General features: G+C 39.4%; 1 protein-coding gene across 31 annotated transcripts in view; it reads right to left on the bottom strand.

The window, feature by feature from the left end:
- Positions 1–26,701, bottom strand: part of DLGAP1 (DLG associated protein 1) — a 1,035,773-nt gene that overhangs the window by 70,584 nt on the left and 938,488 nt on the right. For all 31 annotated transcript variants that reach the window (XM_035269693.3, XM_035269689.3, XM_035269699.3 and 28 more), the window contains one exon: positions 16,410–16,501. In XM_035269693.3, coding sequence (XP_035125584.1) covers positions 16,410–16,501 — 92 coding nt within the window. The remainder of the gene's footprint in view (positions 1–16,409; positions 16,502–26,701) is intronic.

Genomic DNA, 26,701 nt, shown 5'->3' with positions numbered 1-26,701 from the left:
CATGAACATATATGCACCCAATATAGGAACTCCCAGATACACAAGACAAGTTCTTAATGACTTATAAAGATACTTGGACTCCTGCACAATAATAGCGGGAGACTTTGACACCACATTGTTAATAGTCGACAGATCAACGAGATAGAAAATTAACAGGGACATTTATGATTTGAACTCAGAACTGGAACAAGTAAATTCAGTGAATATTTATAAAATTCTTCACCCCAGGTCCACAGAACATACATTTTTTTAGTATCACATTACACCTGTTTTGAAAGTGACCACATAAATGGAAGCAAATCTCTCTTCAGCATTTGCATAGCATTTCACAAATTTAAATGAAATATTGGTTGGCTGTTTGTTATTTTCTTTCCTTATTCCTTTCTGTCTCTGCTGTTAAGCACAATTGTCAGCATAAAAGAGGTTTTTAACATCTACTTTTAGATTGCATTCCAGCCTGGGCAATAGAGCAAGACTCCTGTTCTCTCTCCCCCTTTTCTCTTTCTCTTTCTTTTTTTCTTTCAAAAAAAAAAAAGTAGAACAATTTATAATCCTTTGGATATATACCCAGTAATGGGATTACTGGATCAAATAAAATTTATATGTCTAGGCCCTTGAGGAATCACCACACTGTCTTCCACAATGGTTGAACTAATTTACACTCACACCAACAGTGTAAAAGCATTATTTTTACACTCACATCTTCTCCAGCATCTGTTGTCTCCAGATTTTTTTTTGAGATGGAGTTTCACTGTTGTTACCCAGACTGGAGTACAATGCCACAATCTCGGCTCACCGCAACCTCTGCCTCCTGGGTTCAGGCAATTCTCCTGCCTCAGCCTCCTGAGTAGCTGGGACTACAGGCATGCACCACCATGCCCAGCTAATTTTTGTATTTTTAGTAGAGACAGGGTTTCACCTTGTTGACCAGGATGGTCTCGATCTCTTGACCTCATGATCCACCCGTCTCAGCCTCCCAAAGTGCTGGGGTTATACACGTGAGCCACCATGCCTGGCCAGTCTCCAGATTTTTTTAATGACTGCCATTCTAATCGGTGTGAGATGGTATCTCAATGTGGTTTTGATTTGCATTTCTCTAATGACCAGTCATGATGAGCATTTTTGCCTAAGTTTGTTGGCCACATAAATGTCCTCTTTTGAAAAGTGTCTGTTCATATCTTTTGCCCACTTTTAAATGGGTTTGTTTTTTTCCTGTAAATTTGTTTTAGCTCTTTGTAGATTCTGGATAATAGATCTTTGTTAGATGGGTAGATTGCAAAAATTTTTTTCCCATTCTGTTAGTTGCCGGTTCACTCCAATTATTTCTTTTGCTGTGCAGAAGCTCTGGAATTTCATTAGACCCCACTTGTCTATTTTGGCTTTTGTTGCCAATGCTTTTGGTGTTTTGGTCATGAAGTCCTTGCCTATGCCTATGTCCTGAATGGTTTTGCCTAGGTTTTCTTCTACGGTTTTTATGGTGTTAGGACTTATGTTTAAGTCTTTAATCCATCTAGAGTTAATTTTAGTGTAAGGTGTCAGAAAGGGGTCCAGTTTCTGCTTTCTGCACATGGCTAGCCAGTTTTCCCAACACCATGTATTAAACAGGGAATCCTTTCCCCATTGCTTGTTTTTGTCAGGTTTGTCAAAGATCAGATGGTTGTAGATGTGTGGCATTGCCTCCGAGGCCTCTGTTCTGTTTCATTGGTCTATATCTCTGTTTTGGTACCAGTACCATGCTGTTTTGATTACTATAGCCTTGTAGTATAGTTTGAAGTCCAATTGTGTGATGCCTCCCACTTTGTTCTTTTTGCTTAGAATTGACTTGGCTATGTGGGCTCTCTTTTGGTTCCATATGAAGCTTACAGTGGTTTTTTCCATTTCTGTGAAGAGGGTCATAGGTAGTTTGATGGGGATACCATTGCATCTATAAATTATTCTGGGCAGTATGACCATTTTCACAATATTGGCTCTTCTAACCATGAGCTTGGAATGTTTTTCCATCTGTTTGTGTCCTCTCTTATTTCCTTGAGCAGTCGTTCATAGTTCTCCTTGAAGAGGTCCTTTACATCATTTGTTAGTTGTATTCCTAGGTATTTTATTCTCTTTGTAGCAATTGTGAATGGCAGTTCATTCTTGATTTGGCTATCTTTATATCTGTTATTGGTGTATAGGAATACTGGTGATTTCTGCACATTGATTTTATGTGCAGGCCTGGTGGTGACAAAATGAGCAATTGCTTGTTCGTAAAGGATTTTATTTCTGCTTCGCTTATGAAGATTAGTTTGGCTGGATATGAAATTCTGGGTTGAAAGTTCTTTTCTTTAAAGATGTTGAATATCGGCCCCCACTCTCTTCTGCTGTGAGTCTGGCTTGTAGGTTTTCTGCTGAGAGATCTGCCTGAGACTTTGCTGAAGTTGCTTATCAGTTTAGGGAGCTTTTGGGCTGAGACAATGGGGTCTTCTAAATAAATAATCATGTCATCTGCAAATAGAGACAATTAGACTTCCTCCTTTCCTGATTGAACACCCTTTATTTCTTTTTCTTGCCTGTTTGCTCTGGCTAGAACTTCCAATACTATGTTGAATAGGAGTGTGGAGAGAGGGCATCCTTGTCTAGTGCCAGATTTCAGAGGGAATGCTTCCAGGTTTTGCTCATTCAGTATGATATTGGCTGTGGGTTTGTTGTGAATAGCTTTTATTATTTTGAGATACGTTCCATCAATACCTAGTTTATTGAGAGTTTTCAGCATAAAGGGCTGTTGAATTTTCTCAAAGGCCTTCTGTACATCTATTGAAATAATCGTGGTTTTTGTCTTTGGTTCTGTTTATATGGTGAAATATGTTTATAGACTTGCATATATTGAACCAGTCTTGCATCCCTGGATGAAGCCTACTTGATCATGATGGATAAGCTTTTTGATGTGCTGTTGCAATCAGTATCCCAGTATTTCATTGAAGATTTTTGCATCTATGTTCATCATGGATATTGGCCTGAAGTTTTCTTTTCTTGTTGAGTCTCTGCCAGGTTTTGGTATCAGGATGATGTTGGTCTCATAAAATAATTTGGGAAGGATTCCCTCTTTTTGGATTGTTTAGAATAGTTTCAGAAGGAGAGGTACCAGCTCCTCTTTGTATGTCTGGTAGAATTCGTCTGTAAACCCATCTGGACCCGGGCTTTTTTTGGTTGGTAGGCTATTAATTGTTGCTTCAACTTCAGCCCTGGTTATTGGTCTATTCAGGGTTTCGACTTCTTCCTGGTTTAGGCTTGGGAGGGTGCAAGTATCCAGGAATTTATTCACTTCTTCCAGGTTTACTGGTTTATGTGCATAGAGTTGTTTGTAGTAATCTCTGATGGTGGTTTGTATTTCTGTCGAATCAGTGGTGATATCCCTTTATCGTTTTTTATTGCATCTATTTGACTATTCTCTTTTCCTTTTTATTAATCTGGCTAGTGGTCTATTTTGTTGATCTTTTCAAAAAACCAGCCACTGGATTTATTGATTTTTTGAAGAGTTTTTTGTGTCTCTATCTCCTTCAGTTTTGCTCTGATCTTAGTTATATCTTGTCTTCTGCTAGGTTTTGAGTTGTTTTTTTTTTTCTTGCTCCTCTGGCTCTTTCAATTTTGATGACAGAGTGTCAATTTTAGATCTTTCCTTGCTTCTCATGTGGGCATTTATTGCTATGAATTTTCCTCTAGACACTGCTTTAAATGTGTCCCAGAGATTCTGGTATGTGATGTCTCACTGGTTTCAAAGAACATCTTTATTTCTGCCTTCATTTCATTGTTTATCCAGTCAACATTCAAGAGCCAGTTGTTCAGTTTCCATGAAGTTGTGCAGTTCTGAGTTAGTTTCTCAATCCTGAGTTCTAATTTGATTGCACTGTGGTCTGAGAGACTGTTTGTTATGATTTCCATTCTTTTGCATTTGCTGAGAAGTGATTTACTTCCAATTATGTGGTCAACTTTAGAGTAGGTGTGATGTAGTGCTGAGAAGAATGTATATTCTGTGGATTTGGGGTGCAAATGTCTATTAGGTTTGCTTGGTCCAGGTCTGAGTTCAAGCCCTGGATATCCTTGTTAATTTTCTGTCTCATTGATCTGTCTAATATTGACAGTGGAATGTTAAAGTCTCCCACCATTATTGTGTGGGAGTCTAAGTGTCTTTGTAGGTCATTAAGAACTTGCTTTATATATCTGGTTGCTCCTGTATTGGATGTGTATATATTTAGGATCATTAGCTCTTCTTGTTGTATCAATCCTTTTACCATTATGTAATGTCCTTCTTTGTCTCTTTTGATCTTTGTTGGTTTAAAGTCTATTTTATCAGAGACGAGAATTGCAACTCCTCCTTTTTTTTTGCTCTCCATTTGCCTGGTAAATCTTCCTCCATCCCTTTATTTTGAGCCTATATGTATCCTTGCATGTGAGATGTGTTTCCTGGATACAGCACACTGACGGGTTTTGAATTTTTATCCAATTTGCCAATCTGTGTCTTTGGATTGGGGCATTTAGCCCATTTATACTTAATGTTAATATTATTATGTGTGAATTTGATCCTGTCATTTTGATGCTAGCTGGTTGTTTTGCCCATTAGTTGCAGTTTCTTCATTTTGTCAATGCTCTTTACCATTTGGTATGTTTTTGGAGTGGCTGGTACTGGTTGTTCCTTTCAATGCTTAATGCCTCTTTCTGGTGCTCTTATAAAGCAGGCCTGGTGGTGACAAAATGTCTGAGCAATTGCTTTTTCATAAAGGATTTTATTTCACCTTCGCTTATGAAGCTTAGTTTTGCTGGATATGAAATTCTGGGTTGAAAGTTCTTTTCTTTAAGGATGTTGAATATTGGCCCCCAATCTCTTCTGGCTTGTAGGGTTTCTGCTGAGAGATCTGCTGTGAGTCTGATGGGCTTCCCTTTGTGGGTAACCCGACCTTTCTGTCTGGCTGTCGTTAGCATTTTCTCCTTCATTTCAACCCTGGTGAATCTGACGATTATGTGCCTTGGGGAATATCTTTGTGGTGTTCTCTGTATTTCCTGGACTTGAATATTGGCCTGCCTTGCTAGGCTGGGGAAGTTCTTCTGGATAATATCCTGAAGAGTATTTTCCAGCTTGGATTCATTCTCTTCATTACATTCAGGTACACCTATCAAACAGAGATTAGGTCTTTTCACATAGTCCCATATTTCTTGGAGACTGTGTTCATTCCTTTTTATGCTTTTTTCTCTAATCTTGCCTTCTCATTTTATTTCATTGAGTTGATCTTCAATCTCTGATATCCTTTCTTCTGCTTGGTTGATTCAGCTATTGAAACTTGTGTATTCTTCGTGACGTTCTCGTGTTGTGTTTTTCAGCTCCATCGGGTCATTTATATTCTTCTCTAAGCGGTTTATTCTCATTATTTCATCAAACCTTTTTTCAAGGTTCTTGGTTTCTTTGCATTGGGTTAGAACATGTTCTTTTAGCTCAGAGAAGTTTGTTATTACCCACTTTCTTTTTTTTTTTTTTTTTTATTTTTTTTTTTGTGGGGGGGAGGAAGGCAGGAAGGAAGGGAAGAAGGACGGTAGGGAGGAAGGAAGGGATGAAGGAAGGAAGGAAGGGAGGAAGCGGGGAGGGAGGGAGGGAGGGAGGGAGGGAGGGAGGGAGGGAAGGGAAGAAAGGAAATCAAGCAATGAAAGAGACATTGCCGACCTGGATCTAGAGGTTTACAAGTTGATTTCTTTTTTTTTGAGAGAAGGAAAGAAAAAAAAAAAATAAGTAAAGGAGAGGAAGAAAGAGGAAGAGAAAGAGGGAGAGTAAATGGAAATATTGCTTTATTTTGAAAAAAATTGGGTATTAATAATGGCCAATCAATGTTTCATTTAAACTAATGGGTAGGTGTGATGTGGTATTGACAAGAATGTATATTTTGTGTATTTGAAGTGGAGAGCTCTATAAATATTTATTAAGTTTACTTGTTCTGGATCTGAGTTCGAGTCCTTGATATCCTTATTAATTTTCTGTCTCATTGAATCTAAGTCTCCTATCTGGGTGTTAGGATCGTTAGCTCTTGTTGTTGCATTGATCCTTTTACCACTATATCTTTGTTGCTTTAAAATCTATTCTATCCGATACAAGAATTGCAACTCCTGCTTTTTATTTATTTATTATTTATTTTTGCTCTCCATTTGGTTGGTAAATCTTTCTCCATCCCTTTGTTTTGAGTCTTTGTGTATCCTTGCATGTGAAACAGGTCTGGATGTAACATGCCGTTGGGTTTTGGCTGTGTCTTTTGATTGGGAATTTAGTCAATTTAAATTTAGGGTTACTGCCATTTGATGTTGACTGGCTGTTTTATCCATTTGTTGGTGTAAATTCTTCTTTATGTTGGTGCTCTTTACTTTATGGTGTATTTTTAGAAAGGCTAATACTGGTTGTTTCTTTCTGTGTGTAATGCTTCTTTCAGAAGCTCTTGTAAAGCAGGCCTGGTGGTAATAAAATCTCTGAGTTCTTGCTTGTTCATAAAAGATTTTATTTTTCCTTCAGTTGTGAAGCGTAGTTTGGCTGGATATGAAATTCTGGGCTGAAGGTTCTGTTCTTTGAGGATGTTGAATATTGGCCCCCACTCTCTTCTGGCCTGTAGAGTTTCTGCCGAGAGATCTGCTGTAAGTCTGATAGGCTTGCCTTTGTGGGTTATCCGACCTTTCTCTCTGGCTGCCCTTAGTATCCTCTCCTTCGTTTCAACCCTGGTGAATCTAACGATTATGTGCCTTGGGGTTGGTCTTCTTGAGGAATATCTTTGTGGTGTTCTCTGTATTACCTGGGGTTGAATGTTGACCTGCTTTGCTAGTTTAGGAAAATTTTCCTGAATAATATCCTGAAGGGTATTTTCCAGCTTGGATTCATTCTCTCCGTCGCATTCAGGTACACCTATCAAACGTAAATTTGGTCTTTTCACATAGTCCCACATTTCTTGGAGACTTTGCTCATTCCTTTTTATCCTTTTTTCTCTAATCTTTTTTTCACGTTTTTATTTCATTAAGTTGGACTTTGACCTCTGATATCCCTTCTTCTAATTGAACAATTCGAGTGTTTAAACCTGTGCATACTTCTCGGAGTTCCTGTATTGTATTCTTCAGTTCCATTAATTCACTCATACTCCTCTCTAAGTTGTCTATTCTCAATAGGATTTCATCAAGCCTTTTGTCAAAGTTCCTAGTTTCTTTACGTTGGGCTACAACATGTTCTTTTAACTCACCGAAGTTTGTTATTATCCATTCCTTGAAGAGTGATTCTGTCATCAGGAGGCGCTCGTTCTCCATCAAGCCTTGTTCCATTGTTGATGTGGAACTGTGATCATCTTTAGAGGGAGAGGCGTTCTGACTTTGAGTATTCTCAGCTTTTTTACGCTGGTTTCTTCCCGTCATTGTAAATTTATCCTCCTGTCGTCTTTGAAATTACCAACTTTCAGATTAGGTCTCTTGAGTGGACGTCCAGGTTGTTAGTTCCCAGGGCCAGAGCAGTGGCGTTAAAACTGATGGTGCTTTTCTGCCCAGGATTCTCCTGTCGGGCTTCCTTCTTGTTTCCGTAGTAGGCGACTCTGCCTTCCCGGGGCTCCAAACCTCGGTCAGAAGGGGAAGCGGTCCCGTTTACTCTGCTCCGAGAGCTGCCGCGCCGAGGTGCCGGCGGAACTGCTGCGCCGACCACGAGAGTCGCGCTGGCGACCCGTGTGTTTCCACCACTGGGGGATCTTCTGCTCTGTGAGCGACCAGACTTTGTCTGAAAGTGTGGCGTCCTCTGGTTCTCCGCGCCTTCCCTGAGAGCTGCAATCCCGGGATGTTAGCGATCGGCCATCTTGGATCGTTCCCCTATTACCCACTTTCTGAAGCCTGTTTCTGTCAATTCATCAGACTCATTCTCTATCCAGCCTTGTTCCCTTGCTGCTGAGGAGTTGCAATCCCTTGGAGAAGGAGAGGTGTTCTGGTTTTGGGTTTTTTCATCCTTTTTGCACTGGTTTCTTCCAATATTTGTGGATTTATCTACCTGTGGTCTTCGTAGTTGGTGACTTTCGGGTGGGGTCTCTGAGAGGATGTCCTTTTTGCTGCTGCTGAAGTTATTTCTTTGTTTTTTAGTTTTCCTTCTAACAGTCAGGCCCCTCTGCTGTAGGACTGCTAGAAGTCCACTCCAGACCCTGCTTGCCTGGGGATCACCTGCAGTGGCTGCAGAACAGTAAGGATTGTGCCAGTTTCTTCTTCCATTATCTTTGTCCCAGAAGGATACCTGCCCAATGTCAGCCTGAGCTCTCCTTTGTGAGGTGACTCTTTGAATATACAGGGATCAGGGAGCTGCTTGAGGAGACAGTCTGTCCCTTATAGGAGCCCAAGTGCTGAGCTGTGAGCTCCATTGTTGTGTTCAGAGTTGCTGGGCAGGTACGTTTAAGTCTACTGCAGTGGAACTCATAACCGCCTTTTTTCCCCAGGTGCTCTGTCCTTGGAAGGTGGGGCTTTATTTATAAGCTCCTGATGTGCTGCTGCCTTTTTTCAGAGATGCCCTGCTCAGCAAGGAGGTAGCCTAGTCACAGTCTGCCAACAGAGGTGTTGCTGAGCTGCTGTGGGCTCTGCTCAGCTGCTGTGTGAACTTCCTTGTGGTTTTGTTTATAGAGGTATAAATAGAACTGCCTCAGTAATGGTGGACTGTCTCTGTAGTGATGGAGTGCCTCAGTAGTGGTGGACTGCCTCAGTAATGGCAGACACCCTTTCCCCACACAGAGCTGGACCATCTGGAGTCCAGTTGTGCTTGCTGTGAAACTCTCAATCCAGAGCATTTCAGATTGCTGGTCTTTGCGGGGGTGGGACCTGCTGAGCCAGATCACCTGGCTCCCTGTTTCAGCCCCCTTTTTTTCAGTTGAATGGGTGACTCAGTCCTAGGCATTCCAGATGCCAGTTGAAACAGCGCCCAGATTTGTGTGAGTTTTGTGTGGAGACCTGCTGCACTGGCTGAAACAGCCATGCTGGATACTAGTGGTGCTTTTCCGCCCAGGAATCTCCTTGTCTGTGGGCAGTAAAAATTTGTGTGGAAATGCAGTGATCACTCACCCTCTGCATTCTTGCTGGGAACTGCACTCCAGAGCTGTTCCTATTTGGCCATCTTGGATTGGTAATGTACTTTTTAAATTTCAATTTCTACTCATTCATTGCTGGTATATAGAAAGTGATTGACTTTTATATGTTAATCTTGTATCCCACAACCTTGCTATAATTACTTATTATTTTCAGGAGGTTTTTGTTGTTGTTGATTCCTTTGGATGTTCTACATAGATGATCTTGTCATCTGCAAACAAAGAGAGTTTTATTTCTTCCTCCCAAATTTGTGTATCTTTTCTTTGCTCTTCATATTTTATTGTGTTAGCTAGGACATCTAATAGGATGTTAAAAAGGAGTTGTGAGAGGGAATATCCTTACGTCATTTTTGATCATAGTGGAAAACCTTGTTTTCCCACCATGAAGTATGATGTTAGATGTAGGTTTTTTGTAAATGTTCTTCATCAGATTGAAGAAGTTCTTTTACATTCCTTGTTTATTGAGAGTTTTTTAAATCAAAAATGAGTTTTAAATTTTGTGAAATGCTTTTTCTACATCTATTGATAGAATCCTGGATTTTTTTTTTGCTTTAGCCTGTGGATGTGATGGATGACACTAATTAATTTTCAAATGTTGAACCAGATTTGCATAACTGAGATAAATCCCAATCAATCTTCTCATAGAATTTGTTTTATGAATTGTTGGATTACATTTAGTAAAATTTTGTTGAGGAATTTTTGTATCCTCATCTTATGTTTTATATCTTATGTTCATGAGAGGTATTGGTATGTACTTTTAACATCTTTGATTTGGGTATTAGGGCAATGCTGGCCTCATAGAATAGGTTAGGAAGTATTCACTTTGTTTCTATCTTCTTAAAGACATTGTAGAGATACGCAAATGTATAATTTCTTCTTTAAATGTTTCGTAGAATTCAGCAGTGAACCCCTCTGGACCTGGTGCTTTCTGTTTTGGAAGAGTATTAATTATTGATTCAATTTTTTCAACAGATATAGGCCTATTCAGATTGTTGATTTCTTGTGTGAGTTTTGGCAGACTGCCTTTCGAAAAATTGGTCAATTTCACCTATGGGTACAGAGTTGTAATAATATTCTTTTATTATCCCTTTAATATCCTAGGATCTACAGTGATGTCTCCTTTCATGTCTGATATTATAAGAGTATTTTGGCTGGGCGCAGTGACTCACGCTTGTAATCCCAGCACTTTGGCAGGCCAAGGCAGGTGGACCACCAGGTCAGGAGTTCAAGACCAGCCTGACCAACATGGTGAAACCCTGTCTCTACTAAAAATACAAAAAATACCCAGGCATGATGGTGTGTGCCTGTAATCCCAGCTACTTGGGAGGCTGAGGCAGAAGAATACCTTCATCCTGGGAGGTGGAGGTTTCAGTGAGCTGAGTTCAGCCACTGCACTCCAGCCTGGTCAACAGAGCAAGAATCCATCTCAAAATAAATAAAAAAATAAATTAAAAAAAAAGAGTAATTTGTGTCTTCTCTCTTACTTAGCCTGGTTAAAGGCTTATCATTTTATTAATCTTTTCAGAGCCAGATTGTTGTTTTGTTGATTTTCTCTATTGATTACTATTTTCAATTTCGTGATTTCTCTTCTAATTTTTGTTATTTATTCTCTAGTGCTTACTTTGTCAATTTGCTCTTCTTTTTCTAGTGTCCTATGGTGGAAGCTTAAATAATTAATGTTAGATTATTTTTCTTTTCTAATACATGCAATCAATGCTGTAACTGTCCCTCTAAACACTGCTTTGGCTGCATTCCATAAATTTTAATAAGTTGTATTTCCATTTAGTTCAGAATGTTTAGGTTTTTTTTTTTTTGAGACAGAGTTTCGCTCTTGTTACCCAGGCTGGAGTGCAATGGCACAATCTCGGGTCACCGCAACCTCTGCCTCCTGGGTTCAGGCAATTCTCCTGCCTCAGCCTCCTAAGTAGCTGGGATTATAGGCACACACCACCATGTCCAGCTCATTTTTTGTATTTTTAGTAGAGACGGGGTTTCACCATGTTGACCAGGATGGTCTTGATCTTTTGCAGAATATTTAGTTTCTTGAGACTTATCTGACTCATTTGTAATTTAGAAGTATGCTGTTAAATCTCTAAGTATTTTGGGAGTTTCCAGCTATCTTTCCGTTGTTGATTTCTAGTTTAATTCTACTGTGGCCTGAGAGCAGACATGTTATGATTTATAATTTTAAAAACTTGTTCGGGTCTCTTTTATGCCCCAGAATATGTTCTGTTCTATCTAGGTGAATGTCCTGTGTGAGCTTGAGAAGACTGTGCGATCTGCTGTTGCTGGATGAAGTAGTCTATAGATGTCAACTATATCCAGTTGTTCAATAGAGCTGTTTCATTCAACTATGTCCTTACTGATGCTCTGCCTTCTTGATCTGTCCATTTCTGATAGAGAATTTTTGAAGTCTCCAATTATGATATAGATACATCTTTTTCTCCTTCCAGTTTTATCAATTCAAGAACTCATGTATTTTGTAGTTTTTTGGTTGTTTGTTTGTTTGTCTCTCTCTGCCACCCAGGCTGGGATGCAGCGGCGCAATCTCAGCTCACTGCAACTTCCACCTCCTGGGTTCAAGTGACTCTTCTGCCTCAGCCTCCCAAGTAGCTGGGACTATAGACACATGCTACCACATTTTTGTATTTTTGGTAGAGATGGAGGTTCACCATGTTGCCCAGGCTGGTCTCGAACTCCTGACCTCAAGTGATCTGCCTGTCTTGGTCTTCCAGTGTTGGGATTACAGGCATGAACCATTGCACCTGGCCAGCTATAACTCTTACCTTTTATCTTTTTTTTTTTCTGAGACAGGGTCTCTGTCGCTGAGGCTGGAATATCCTGGTGCAATCTTACCTCACTGCAACCTCCACTTGCCAGGCTCAAGCAATCTTCCCACTACCTCAGCCTTCTGATTAACTGGGCCCACAAGTATGCAACTTGTCAGATAATTTTTTGTAGAGATGGGATTTTGCCATTTTGCCAAGGTTGGTCTCAAACTCCTTGGCTCAAGTGATCCACCTACCTCAGCCTCCCAAAATTCTGGTATTAGAGGTGTGAGCCACTGCGCCTGGCCTAATTCTTATCTGTGCTCCTCTGTAGGTAAGATGTTCTTTCTTTCTCACTTTTTTAAAGATTTTGTAAGTCTTGGATTTTTCTGAAATTTGAATATGATATGCTTAGGTGTAGCTTTTTGTTGTTTTGTTTTGTTTTTGGCATTTGTCTTGCTTCATATTCTCTGAGCTTCCTGGATCTGTGGTGTCTGACATTAATTTGGGGGAATTCTGTTATTATTGCTTCTGTTCCTTTCTCCTTCCTCTCCTTCTTGTATTCCTCTCTCACATAAACTTACACCTTTTGTAGCTGGCTCACAGTTCTCAGATAATCTGTTGTGGTTTCTTATCAGTCTTTTTTCTATTTGCTTTTCAGTTTTGAAAGTTTCTATTTTTATATTCTCAAGCTTAGACATTAGTGTCCAGTTTACTAACGAGCCCATTGAAGATATTGTTTCTATTAGAGTATTTCTTATCTCCAGCATTTCTTTTTAATTCTTAGAATTCTTTATTATTGTAATCCCAGCACTTTGGGAGGCTGAGGCGGGTGGTCAAGAGATTGAGACCATCCTGGTCAACATGGTGAAACCCCATCTCTACTAAAAATACAAAAAAATTAGCTGGGCACGGTGGTGCGTGCCTGTAATCCCAGCTACTCAGGAGGCTGAGGCAGGAGAATTGCCTGAACCCGGGAGGCGGAGGTTGCGGTGAGCCGAGATCGCGCCATTGCACTCCAGCCTGGGTAACAAGAGCGAAACTCCGTCTCAAAAAAAAAAAAAAAGAATTCTTTTTTATTCTCTATCTCTCCGCATGTTATCTGCTTCTTTTATTAGAGTCCTTCGCATATTAATCATAATTTTTAAAAAATCAGCTGGGCGCCATGGCTCACACCTGTAATGCTAGCACTTTGGGAGACCAAGGCCAACGGATCATGAGGTCAGGAGATCAAGACCATCCTGGCTAACATGGTGAACTCTGTCTCTACTAAAAATATGAAAAAAAAGAAAAGAAAAATTAGTTAGGCATGGTGGCATGTGCCTGCAGTCCCAGCTACTCAGGAGGCTGACGCAGGAGAATCACTTGAACTCAGGAGGCAGCGGTTGTGGTGAGCCAAGATCGTGCCATGGTACTCCAGCCTGGGCAACAGAACAAGACTATGTCTTAAAAAATTTATATATATATATGCCTGGTAATACCAACATTCCTGCCATATTTGACTCTCGTTCTAATGCTTGTTCCATCTCTTCAAAATGTGTTTTTTTACCTTTTAGTATGCCTTGCAATTTTTTGAAAAGTGGACATGATGTGCTGGGTGAAAGGAACTGTGTAAATTGGCATTTAGTAATGTACTGGGAAGATGTGTGTTGGGCAAAGTGTCCTACAGCACTTTGATTAGTCTCAATTTTTTGGTGAGCCTGTGCTCCTGGACTGTGAACTTCATCATTGTTTCTCATGTTTTTTTTTCTCTTATGTGGGATAAGATGCCTGAAGGGGCTGAGGTTGGCCAGAGGGAACTAGAGCTGAGTATTTTCCTTCCCCCAGGTAGGTTAGGTTCTGATAAAACCCCAGCCAGCAAAAGGTTCTGGTAAAATAGTTTCTGCTGCGTGCAGGCCTTGTGAAAAAGAAGAGAATGTGCTGGCATATTTCAAAGTAGTTCTTTTTTCCTGTTCCTTTCTGGAAACATGAGGAGACGTTTTTTCTCTAATATTCACTATGAGGACCTGGTAGAGTTCCTGGAAGAACTCCCAGAAGTGTGAGTCCTCCCTATGACTGAGTCTCCTTGGAGTTTTTAACTCTCAGACTTGTCAACATCGAGCCTCCAACAATTATTCAGTTACTGCTTGTGTTTTCTGATCCTGTGCTGGTTCCTGCAGACATTTCTACCTGTGTTTCTACTCCAGTAAGTTATGATTCTCTATATCTGTCTCTCCAATTTTGGGAGAAGCAGTGTGCCTTGTGACCTCACTATTCTGAGAGACAGACAAAGAGATGTTAATTTTTTAGTTTGTTGAGATTTTTTACTTAAGATGGAGTGTGACTTCTCAGTTCCTTTTAGCTTACAGTGGAAACTACTTTCAACCCCCTTTTTACATATTAGAAAACAAAGGCACAAAGATCGGTAGCAATTTGCTTATGGCCTCTCAGCAAATAAGGGGCAGAGCCAGCATTTGGCTGAAGAGTCTGTGCTATTAACCACTACATCATGGCGAAAAGAAACCAAGCTGGGCTGGTGGGAGATGGAGGAATATATTTCCTTTTTCTTTTCTTTTTTTTAGGATGGAGTCTTGCTCTGCTACCCACGCTGGAGTACAATGGCACGATCTTGGTTCACTGCAATCTCTGCCTCTGGGTTAAGGCTATTCTCCTGCCTCACCTCCTGAGTACCTGAGATTACAGGCGTCCACCACCATACCCAGCTATCTTTTGTATTTTCAGTAGAGACGGGTTTCACCATGTTGGTCAAACTGGTCTTGAACTCTGGACCCTAGGTGATCTACTTGCTTTGGACTACCAAAGTGCTGGGATTACAGGCGTGAGCCACTGTGCCTGACCAGGGTGTATTTTCTTAATATGAGATTTTTAACGTCTATTAAATGTATACTTTCAAAAAATTTTCTAAAACATATGCATTAAAGCAATGATTACTGGGGCAGGGAAAAAAAAAAACAATGATTACTAAAAGTTAAAGAAAATACAATAAATAAACATTTTAGAATAGAAGAAAAAAGTGACTCCTAAGCCTACCATTTGTACATATTAGATTTCAGTCCTGTTCACCTGCCTGAACACTATGCATGGATATTATGTATTCAACTTTCTCACCTAACATCGTATCATGAGAATCTCCCCATGTTTCTCTATCTTTTTAAATAAATGATATTTAACAGCTATATAATAGTTTACCTCAGTGATGTGCTATAAATTACAAAAGCATGCTATTATCAGTTATTTGATAGTGTTTTTCTTTTACAATGATAGATAATGTTTCACAATTGTTTACCTTCCATTGAGTGATTTCATTCAAGACAGTCCTGTGAGTGTGATTTTTGGATCAATTGGTATGGATAGATGTATAACTATTGCTAACTTTTATTATATTAGTTTCCAGAAGAATTGTACCAGTTTTCTGGGATTCCAGCATTGCATAATTATATTAGGTTGGTGCAAAAGTAATTGAGGTTTTTGCCATAGTATACACACACACACATAATATATATTGCATATACACACATTATATATATTATATATTTTATTAATAAACATTCATTAGCTATATGTATATGATATATATACCTCTTATAAGTACAGTGTCAATCAATAGTGGGAGGTTCTAAAACAGGATCACTTCCATAAATTGATAAATGACTCCTTTTCAGATTTTCAGTTTGTTACATGTAGCCTTGATTATAGGAAGCATTCCATAGATTTTATTGAATGGATGGATAATGGAAGGATGGATAGGTGACATGCAAATGATTCTTCCTAATTAACACAAAGAAAGTTAGTAGCAAAGTTGAGATGATATACTTAGAGCTTTCACTCTTACCATAACTCCAGTTTTACTTTATTCAGCCAGCATTTACTGTATATTTAGTATGTGCAAATCACAATGCTGGAAGCTGGGGGGTACTACTATCAATAAAACATGGTTCTACCCACAAAGAACCTCCCAGTTTGAGAAATTCACATGCTTCTCTCCAAGTTCTCATTTACAAAATGAAATTCTTAATCCCAAATTCTATAATTTTATGAAACCCTACATTTCCCATTTATAGATACTAAGACTCTAAAGTAGGTAAAGAGTAATCTAAAGGATTGGTGATTCAGGATAATGATAGGGAATATCTTCCTCATTCATTCATTCATCATTCATTGAGCACACACTAAACACTAGACACTATTAAATGTTGGAAATAAAAATAGAAATAAGGTAAGTTTCCTTCTCATAAAAAGTCCACAGTCTCAAATGGGAAAATTTATTATTTTTTTCAAAGATATAGTTTAGGAACCCAAGAGTACTGCACACAGTATTTATGTGTATGTAATATGCTTATAGAACTATTCTAGCAAAACTCAAATGGAGTGGTCTCTAGTAGTAAAGTACAGGAGAGAATCGACTAATATTGATTCAACTTCACTTTTTAAATACTCCCAAAACTGAGTGGAAAATATCATTGAATTTTGTAGATTTATCATGGGGAAAAGTACTTTTACCTTACTTCACAACATCAAAACAAAAGAGGATGAATGCACGTGGACTTACCACTTCTCTTCTTCTACTTGCACTCCCACAGACTGGAACTTACTGGGTGCTTTATTCTCCCCTGTTTTTTCAGGTTCTTCAGCATCATCCACCTGGAGAAATAATCAAATAAATCGAGTTGCTCTATTTCAGTCACCTTGCTTGAAAAACAAACATCACATTTTACAAGAAAAATCTCTAACATTACTGGAGTGTCTTGTAACTTGTAACTACCTTGTTCAATATTTGTGTATTTTATGAGAGCCATCACTACCTTCACTGCATGCTCTTTGACCATGTTGCTCTTGGTAAAATGCAATTTTATTCACTTTCAAGATAGCTGATAAACGTCTATGATTCCTTCATAGATTTGCAAGTATATACTTACCTGTAAATACTTATATTAGAAGTGAGTCTACATGGAAATGTATTCTTGGAAGTTTTTTTTTTGATGGAGTCTCCCTCTGCCACCCAGGCTGGAGTGCCGTGGTGTGATCTCTGCTCACTGCAACCTCCACCTCCGGGCCAAAGGGATTCTCCTGCCTCAGCCTGCTGAGTAACTGGAATCACAGGCGTGTGCCACCATGCATGGCTAATTTTTGTATTTTTAGTAGAGACGGGTTTCACCATGTTGGCCGGGCTGGTCTCAAACTCTTGACCTCAGGTGATCTGACCACCTGGGCCTTCCAAAGTGTTGAGATTATAGGTGTGAGCCACCACACCCTGCCTGGAAGTTTTGAATTTGAAGATAACAACATACAAAATAAAGAGGAAAATGTATGTATTGCAATTATAATTGTTGAAATTAGGAGATTTAGATATTAACCTTATTTAGATTAACTATAGAGTGTCTTCTTCTTTCTCCCCTTAAAAAAAAGAATTGACTCTGAATATTACTCCATAGTTTCTAAATAGCTATGTATATATTACAGCTATATAGAAAATATGCCATATAGAACTAATAGCCTATGTGACACATTAGCCCCAACCCAACTTGGAAGAAAATTTAGAATTCTTAGGTTTATTCCTTTTTCCTACCATGTATTTAAGAAATTTTTTTTCTAGGCAGGGTGCGGTAGCTCATGTCTGTAATCCCAGCACTTTGGGAGGCTGAGGTGGGAAGATGACCTGAGGTCAAGAGTTCAAGACCAGCCTAGCCAACATGGTGAAACCCTGTCTCTACCAAAAATAAAAAAAATTAGATGGGCATGGTGGCACAAACCTTTGGTCCCAGCTACCCAGGAGGCTGAGGCAGGAGAATCGCTTGAACCCAGGAGGTGGAGGTTGCAGTGAGCAGAGATCACAACATTGTACTCCAGCCTGGGCAACAAGAGCAAAACTCCATCTCAAAAAAATAAATAAATGAATAAGGAAGAAAATATTTTTCTAAATATAAAAACAATTTAATGTAAGTTATATAAAATTAAAATACAGAAATAGATAATGTAGAAAGTCTCCCAAGAATCACTATCAATTATTTGATGTATATTTGTCTATCTTCTTTTGTATGTATGTTTAAATATATGTATTTAAATGATTATACATACTAAAATTACACACATGAGATTATACTACATGTTTCTCCTGCAATGCTTTATTCATTAACACTACTACTATCTTTGGACATTTTATTGTGTTAATAAACACAACTCAATCCTCTTGTTGATTACATAGGTATTTCTTTCCTTTTCTTTTTTGTTTGAGACATGGTGTCACTCTGTTGCCCAGGCTGTGCAGATACCATTCACTGCAGTGTTAACCTCCTTGGCTCAAGCAATCCACCCTTCTCAGCTTCCCAAGCAGCTAGGCCTACAGGTACATGCCACCATGCCCAGCTAATTTTTCTTATTTTTTTGGAGAGAGGGGGCACCCTATGTTGCCCAGGCTAGTCTCAAATGAGTGTGTTCAAACAATCCTCCCACCTCACCTCCTAAAGTACTGGGATTATAGGCTTGAGGATATTTCTTTTAATGACTAAATGATATAGGCATCAGAGTAATTTGCTCTTTATTGCTATTATGAATAATATTACAAATAATATTTCATATGCATCCTTTTGAATACTTGTGCAAATATTGTTTAGGAAAAATTATTAGAAATAGAAATGCTAGGTGGAAGATATTGAGCATGTGCAAATATAAGGTATATCCCACCAAATCACTTATCATCCTTCCATAGTCAGTGCATAAGACTTTCCAATTCCCTACACCTTCACTAGTACTAAATTTTTATTTAGTAGTCTTATGCACTGACTATGGAAGGATAGTCCATAGTCAGTGCATAAGACTTTCCAATTCCCTACACCTTCACTAGTAGCAAACTTTCAAATTTTTGCTAAGGTATCACAAGTAAAAAAAAAATTTCTTTTTTTGAGATGGAGTCTCACTCTGTTGCTCAGGCTGGAGTGCAGTGGCACAATCTTGGCTCACTGCAAGCTCTGCCTCCCGAGTTCAAGTGCTTCTCCTGCCTCAGCCTCCTGAGTAGCTGGGACTGCAGGCATGTGCCACCATGCCCAGTTCCACCATGCTGGTCAGGCTTCTCTTGAACTACTGACCTCGTGACCTGCTCACCTCAGTCTCCCAAAGTGTTGGGATTATAAGAGTGAGCCACTGCACCCTGCCAAAAATATTTATTGACCTCTTATGTTTCTATCTGCAAACTGTCTATTCATATCCTTTACTAGTTTCCTCCCTAATTGGGCTGTTTTTTATTTTCTTAATCATAGGATCTGTTTATATCTTATGAACCTAAACTCTCTTTCTCTATTACATATACTGAAAATATCTTCTCTCAGTTTACCATGTGTCTTTTTTTTTGTTTTTGAGACGGAGTTTTACTCTTATTGAGCAGGCTGGAGTGCGACAGTGCGATCTTGGCTCACTGCAACCTCTACCTCCCAGGTTCAAGCGATTCTCCTGCCTCAGCATCCTGAGTAGCTGGGATTACAGATGCCCACCACCATGTCCAGCTAATTTTTGTATTTTTAGTAAAGATGGGGTTTCACCATATTGGCCAGGGTGGTCTCGAACTCCTGACCTTGTGATCTGCCCATCTCAGCCTCCCAAAGTGCTGGGATTACAAGTGTGAGCCAATGCGCCTGGCTATCATCTGTCTTTTAAGATTTTCTCTTCATTGGAGAGAATCTTAGGTAGTTGTATCCAGCTTTTATGGTTTGAAAAGGCCTTTTCTCCAAGCATATTTTTAAAATTCCTCTTGTATTTTCTTTTATGCTTTCATGTTAGTTTTTTTTTTCATATTTAGTTCTTAAATCCACCATCCTGAAATATTTGTGTCAAAGATACATATGTAGAGATGGAATACATATGTATCTCCTGTACTACCTCCCTTAGGTTATCAATGGGTCTGGCTCCATTTATTAACTAATTCGCCTTTTTTATTTGAGATGTCAACTTTATCTGATATCAAACTTGACTCACATATCTTTTTTTTTTTTTTGGAGACAGTCTCCCTCTGTTGCCCAGCTGAAGTGCAATGACGCCATCTCGGCTCACTGCAACCTCCACCTCCTGGGTTCAAGCGATTCTCCTGCCTCGGCTTCCCTAGTAGCAGGGACTACAGGTGCCCATCACCACGCCCTGCTAATTTTTGTAATTTTAGTAGACACAGGGTTTCACCATGTTAGTCGGGCTGGTCTCAAACTCCTGCCCACCTCGGCCTCCCAAAGTTCTGGGATTACAAACGTGAATCACCGCACCTGGCATACTCACATATATTTTCCCATACATTCTCAAACAGGCATTCCCATATACAGTCATGACACACATAATAACCTTTCTGTTAACGACAGATCACATATACAAGAGCGACCATAAGATTATGATGGAACTGCCCTGTGCAGAAGTACCATTTTGTATCTTTTGTACTGTATTTTTATTATACTTTTTCTATGGTAAGATACACAAATATTTACCATTGTGTTACAACTGCCTACAGTGTTATTCAGCATAGTCATATGCTGTACAGGTTTGTAGCGTAGGAGCAATGGGCCATACTATTTAGCCTCAGTGCATAGTGTGCTCCACCTTCTAGGTTTGTGTAAGTACATTCTACGATGTTCACACAACGATGAAATCACCTAATAATGCATTTTTCCAGATGTATCCCTGCCATTACGTGACACACACACACATATATATATATATATAGAGAGAGAGAGACCTGTTTCTGGCCTATTGATCTGCTGGACTTTTTGACCTTCCCTCTCCTTTTTCCTAAATATAATTTTTTTTTTGAGATGGGGTTTCACTCTGTTGTCCAGGCTGGAGCGCAGTGGTGCGATCTCAGCTCAGTGTGACCTCCATCTCCCAGGTTCAAGTGATTCTCCTGCCTCAGCCTCCAAAGTAGCTGGAATTACAGGCATGTGCCACCACGCCCAGCTAATTTTTGTATTTTTAGTAGAGATGGGGTTTCGCTACATTGACCAGACTGGTCTCAAACTCCCAACCTCAGCTGATCTGCCCACCTCAGCCTCTCAAAGTGTTGGGATTACAGGTGTGAGCCACTACACCTGGCCTTTCCTAATATAATTTTGAAATCAATCTTGATATTTTCTATGGCAAGTCTCCTGTAGTTCTTTTTTTAAAAATATAATTAGGCTAGGTGAGGCTGCTCATGCCTGTAATCCTAAAACTTTGGGAGGCCAAGGTGAGAGGATCACTTGACCTGAAGATTTTAAGACCAGACTGGGCAATATAGCAAGACCCTGTCTCTAAAAAATAAGAGAAAAAAATGAGCATAGTGGCATGTGCCTGTATTCCCAGCTACTTGAGAGGCTGAAGCAGGAGGATTGCTTGAGCCTGAGAGGTGGAGGCTACAGTGAGCCCTGATCATGCTACTGACTCCAGCCTGAGTGACAGAGCAAGACAGTGTCTCAAAAAATAAAAATAAAAAAATAATAATTTAAAAACAGAACAAAACAAAAGAAAAATCTCTAGGCCATTTTGGAGTATTAACTTCTAAGCTAATATCAAATTGTCTTTAACAAATTAACTTTAACATCAAATTGTCAAGTTCCTCCTGTTAGCCTCCACCAGTGATAAAAATCATGTTGGAATTTCATTAAATATCTGTGTTAATTTTCAAATAATCATTGTCTTTATACTATATAGTATTTCTGTGTAGTAATATTAAATAATTTTCCATTTATTCTGGTCTTATATTTTATTTAACTAGACGAGGTCTTGCTACGTTGCCCAGGCTAGAGTACAGTGGCTATTCACAAAGGTGATCCCATTAGTGATCAGCACGAAAACTTTGACCTGCTCCGCTTCTGACCTGGGCCAGCTCATTGCCCACTTAGGCAACCTGACAGTCCCCTGCCCCCAGGAGGTCACCATATTGATGTTGAACTTCCTGTGAACACCGTATCAGTATAGTGCACTAAAGCCCAAGGTTCCTGAGCTTATGTGATCCTCCTGCTTCAGCCCTCTGAGTAGCTAAGAATACAGGTGTGCATGACCATGCCCGGAGGTCTTTTTTTTTTTTTTTTTCAGATAGAGTCTTAGGAGTCTCACTCTGTCACCCAGGCTGAAGTGCAGTGGCATGATCTCGGCTCACTGCAACGTTTGCCTCCTGGGTTCAAGTGATTCTCTCTGCCTCAGCCTCCGGAGTAGCTGGGACTACAGGTGTGCACAACCATGCCCAGCTAATTTTTTTGTATTTTTAGTAGAGACAGGGTTTTACCATGTTGGCCAGGCTGGTCTCAATTTCCTGACCTCAGGTGATCCGCCCACCTCGGCCTCCCAAACTGCTGGGATTACAGGCATGAGCCACCGCACCTGGCCTTCCCCAGATTTAATACTCCCTCTTGCATTGGTATTAGTAGTTTAGGTGAGTGTCTATATTGACTTTAAAATTTACCAACATTGAGTTGTCACAAGAATCTTTTATAATTTTTTGAAAGGTCATATACTCTTCTCATTCCTAATATTGTTGATTTCTATTTTCCCTTTCTCAGTCAGACTCATCTATTTGGCCTTTTCAAATAACCAATTTTGATTCATCAATTCCACTTTACTTGTTATTGCCATTGTTCTGTTTTGTTTTCTAATGCATTTATCTCTATGTTCCTCATTAGTAATTCCTTCTTTTGAATCTGTTGCTCTTTGTCTAGCTCTGTGAATTGAGTGCTTGGTTTATATTGTAATATTTCTTCCTAAATTATGAAAGAATGTAGGGCTAGAAATTCTTCTTAGATCATACAGCCACAGCCCATAGTGATGATTTATAGGATTCCTGCTGTCATTTATTTCAAAATAATCTTGAATTCCTTCTGTAATCCAAATGTTATTTGGATGTTTTAATCTTTTCATTTTTTTCTTTTTTCTGAGACGGAGTCTTGCTCTGTCACCCAGGCTGGAGTACAGTGGCGCAATCTCAGCTCACTGCAACCTCTGCCTCTCAGGTTCAAGCAATTCTCCTGCCTCAGCTTCCTGAGTAGCTGGGACTACAGGCACACGCCTCCACATCTGGCTAATTTTTGTATTTTTAGTAGAGATGGGGTTTCACCATGTTGGTACGGCTGGTCTTGAACTGCTGACCTTGTGACCCACCCGCCTCGGCCTCCCAAAGTGTTGTGATTACAGGCATGAGCCACCATGCCCGGCCCATTTAAATATTTTTGAATGGTTAGATTTTGTTATCCATTTAGTCTTAATTTCTAATTTTAATTCATCATGGTTGGCAAAAATGACTGATTCTTTCTTCTTTTTGGAATCCATTAAAATGACCTCTGTAAGGTTCGTTAGTTTTGACTGGAGATAAGTCCCTCCAAAAATCACTTCCTAAGTAAACCTTGATGCTGACTTAAAGGACATCAAAACAAAGTCTGCAAGGCTTAAATGTTTTGAAACTATCTCCTTAGTGTTCCTTTATTATTTTAAGTCAATGAATTATGGATCCTAGATAATGTGCCTTTTTATTTTTCAAAGCTTTCTTTCAGATAGTAACAATTCATTTGGTTTGTACCTAACTTGGCAGAGGCAAGATTCATTATTTGCAGTTGGATTTATTTCTTCACATAGGCATAAAATAATATATCTCTGGACACTTGGAGAGGCATTAAAGGAATAAATAAGTCTTGAGAGTATGATCTTGAATAACTAAATTTTCTTTTATTTTTAATTCAAAGAATAGAGAAAGCCATTGCATTTCACATAATGTGAAGGATTAAACTACTCTTTTTTTTCTTTCATTTCCTTAGTTTATTAAGCATGACAATGAACTGTCAGGCTGTGCAAGAACTACAACAAGTGGAAACCCATAAACTCATCTTTTAATCTGTTTTGCAACTTGAGTTAAATGATCATAGATGGAAGTCATAGTGTACCACCAGGAGGTAGAGGAGTTAGGGCCTGCAGACAGTAGGTAAAACTCACCTGTAGTCGGAATTACTCTTGAGAGAGTAAAAGACAGTGCAACCAACTCTTGCTAGGGGTCACCTTTAGGGTGTACAGCAGGTATAGGACGTAAGAGTGCGAAAGAAAGGGAAATTTCATATTTTGTTCTATACACTCCTGTACTGTACAAACTCTTTATAATAATACTGTATACAAGAATTACTCATTTTGTAGTTTTAAGAAAACAAGAAAATTATCCTTAATGGTGTCCATGACTTTTAGTATAGACATGCAACTTCCCTCTAAATTCAAAGCAGCCAGTCCTCACAATGCCCTCCTCACCCCTAGCACTAGAGCATCAATAAAAGCACCAGATAAAGTATTTGACTCGTTTTGGTGCCATATTGTATACAATTTTATATCTTTAAATATTCTAGAATCACAGTGCCCTGAGGTACTCCCAAAAGAACACAGCCCATGCACCAGCTGCTCTGCACAGCTCCCAAGTCCCAGCACCACCTGACCCTTCCACCTCATGGTCTGAGCATAGACTACCCCAGGCCTTGATTCTGAGCTCCTCAAGTTCTGGTAACCCCACCTTTTCCTTCTTCTTCCTTTTATTGCTCTCTCAGTCTTCCCATACCTGTGTTACCAATTTTGTGTATTAAACTGTCTCTGTTGAGGAAACGAGCCTGGTCTATGATTTCCTGGATGGGATTCTAACCAATTCCATATGACTACTCTTACGTAAATTAAAAATGCTTGGGATGTCAGCCAAAGTGGGATGTTATGCCTTACACTATGGGGTGGTATAAAACTACCCAATGAGGCTGGGTGCAATGGCCCACGCTTGTAATTCCAACACTTTGGGAGACTGAAGTGGGTGAATCACGAGATCAAGAGATCAAGACCATCCTGGCCAACATGGCGAAACCCTACCTCTACTAAAAATACAAAAATTAGCCGGGCGCGGTGGCACATGCCTGTAGTCCCAGCTACTCAGGAGGCTGAGGCAGGAGAATTGCCTGAACCTAGGAGGTGGAGTTTGCCAGTGAGCCGAGATCAAGACACTGCACTCCAGCCTGTCAACAGAGTGAGACTCTGTCTCAAAACAAAAGAAGGAGAGGTCATCAGAATAAGAACAAAGGACGCTGTTCTCTTCAAGGTCTAAGCCTCATACCCACCAGTCCCAGAACTGCGAGCTCATTTGCATCAAGTGTCAGCGTCTTCTATGCTTCAGTCATTGTACATAAATTTATCTCTTTGATTTTTTTACTCTTAGCTCCAAATATTGGCAAATGTCACCTTTTATGTATTGTGTCTAGGGTAATCTACTTAAATTTATAAAGTGGCTTTCAAAAATTGTAAAAGAAATTGCAGGATAATAAAATCTCTGTTCAAAAAATAATAATAATAATTGAGAAAGCCCATGGCCTATTTAAAGGACAATATTAGTCATAACAACAAAATCTTGTAATTGTTGAACACTTATTATGCCTGGAATGTGCTTACAGTCTTATATATACTTTATCAATTAATTTTTACTACACCTAAAATGTACCATATGAAATAAGGACTACTATTACTTTTATTTTCCAGATGAGGAATCTGAGATATAGAAATATTAAGTAATTAATCTAAGTTCACAGATGTTATGAAGTAATAGTTGTAATATTAGCAATTGGGTATAAATTAAATTTAAAGTTTTGGTAAAGGATTGGAAACTCTGGCCCTAAGAGGGAAAGCATGGGAGGGAGTCCAGGATCCCAGTGTGATGTATTTTGAGAATTTGCATTTAAATTTCATTTCTGTGTAGCAAAATTTATGAATATTTTTCATCTTTAATTTATTTTTCTTTTTTTTGAGACAGAGTTTCTCTGTTGTTACCCATACTGGAGTGCAATAGCGCGATCTCAGCTCACCGCAACCTCCACCTTCTGGGTTCAAGCAATTCTCCTGCTCAGCCTCCTGAGTAGGTGGGACTACAGGCGCGCACCACCATGCCCAGCTAATTTTTGTATTTTTAGTAGAGACGGGGTTTCACCATATTGACCAGGATGGTCTCGATCTCTTGACCTCAATTATTATAATAATAATAATTGAGAAAGCCCATGTCCTATTTAGTTCAGCATATTTAGTTAATCATAATTTTAAAGGACAATATTAGTCATAACAACAAAATCTTGTTCACAGAACCAACCTCTGCTCTTCACTCCTCAAAATCCTCCGGGTGGTGGGAGGGAATCAGCCTCTAGTGGAAACACAGGGAGACGTGGGGTGAGGCATGGCTGGCTTTGGGCCTCTGTCTCCCACTGCATCATCTACTCACAAGCACCAATGCTACAAGTTCTTTAAAAAGAATGTCCCCCTAGTTGTGCTACGGTAACCTGTAGGTTACAAAAAGGCATTTGACTCATTGCTCCTAGAGAGAGATTAATTGCCCCTTCAAAGTGGACTTTGCAGATCGGACTGTAAAATACATTATCATTGTGAGAATGCACCCCACACCTGGCCTTCAAATTAACCTTAGGGTGGGTTCAATGCAGAAAGATTTATTCAACAGTAAGTTGAGAAGTTATTATTCAAAGGGTACCAGCAGACTGATACCGCACAACACAAATGGAGAGCGAGGACGATTCTTCTCCTTTGATAGAAGAACATTTCTAGCAGGGTGACCCCAGCTAAGCAGATGTAAAAGAAACAAGGTAAAATCAATTTGATCTCATCTTTGAAAAGCAGAAAAACAGTGGACTGAACTAAGGAGCCTACTGGGTTTTCTACCATTTTCATGAAATGCATGATTAGGCTGAGACTAGCACACATTCTTCCCTCATGATGCAGTGATGTGAGTTATTGCTTTCCACACTATCAGTCACTTTGGTCTTGCTCGCCTTCACTCTCACGTCTATGGGGAGTGATTCACATTTATGTTCTCAAATGGTCACTCAACAGTGT

This window comes from Callithrix jacchus, chromosome 13 (assembly GCF_049354715.1).
Source record: "Callithrix jacchus isolate 240 chromosome 13, calJac240_pri, whole genome shotgun sequence".
Classification (NCBI taxonomy): Eukaryota; Metazoa; Chordata; class Mammalia; order Primates; family Cebidae; genus Callithrix; species Callithrix jacchus.
The sequence above is the reverse complement of the archived record's forward strand: the minus strand, read 5'-3'. Positions and strand labels throughout refer to the sequence as shown.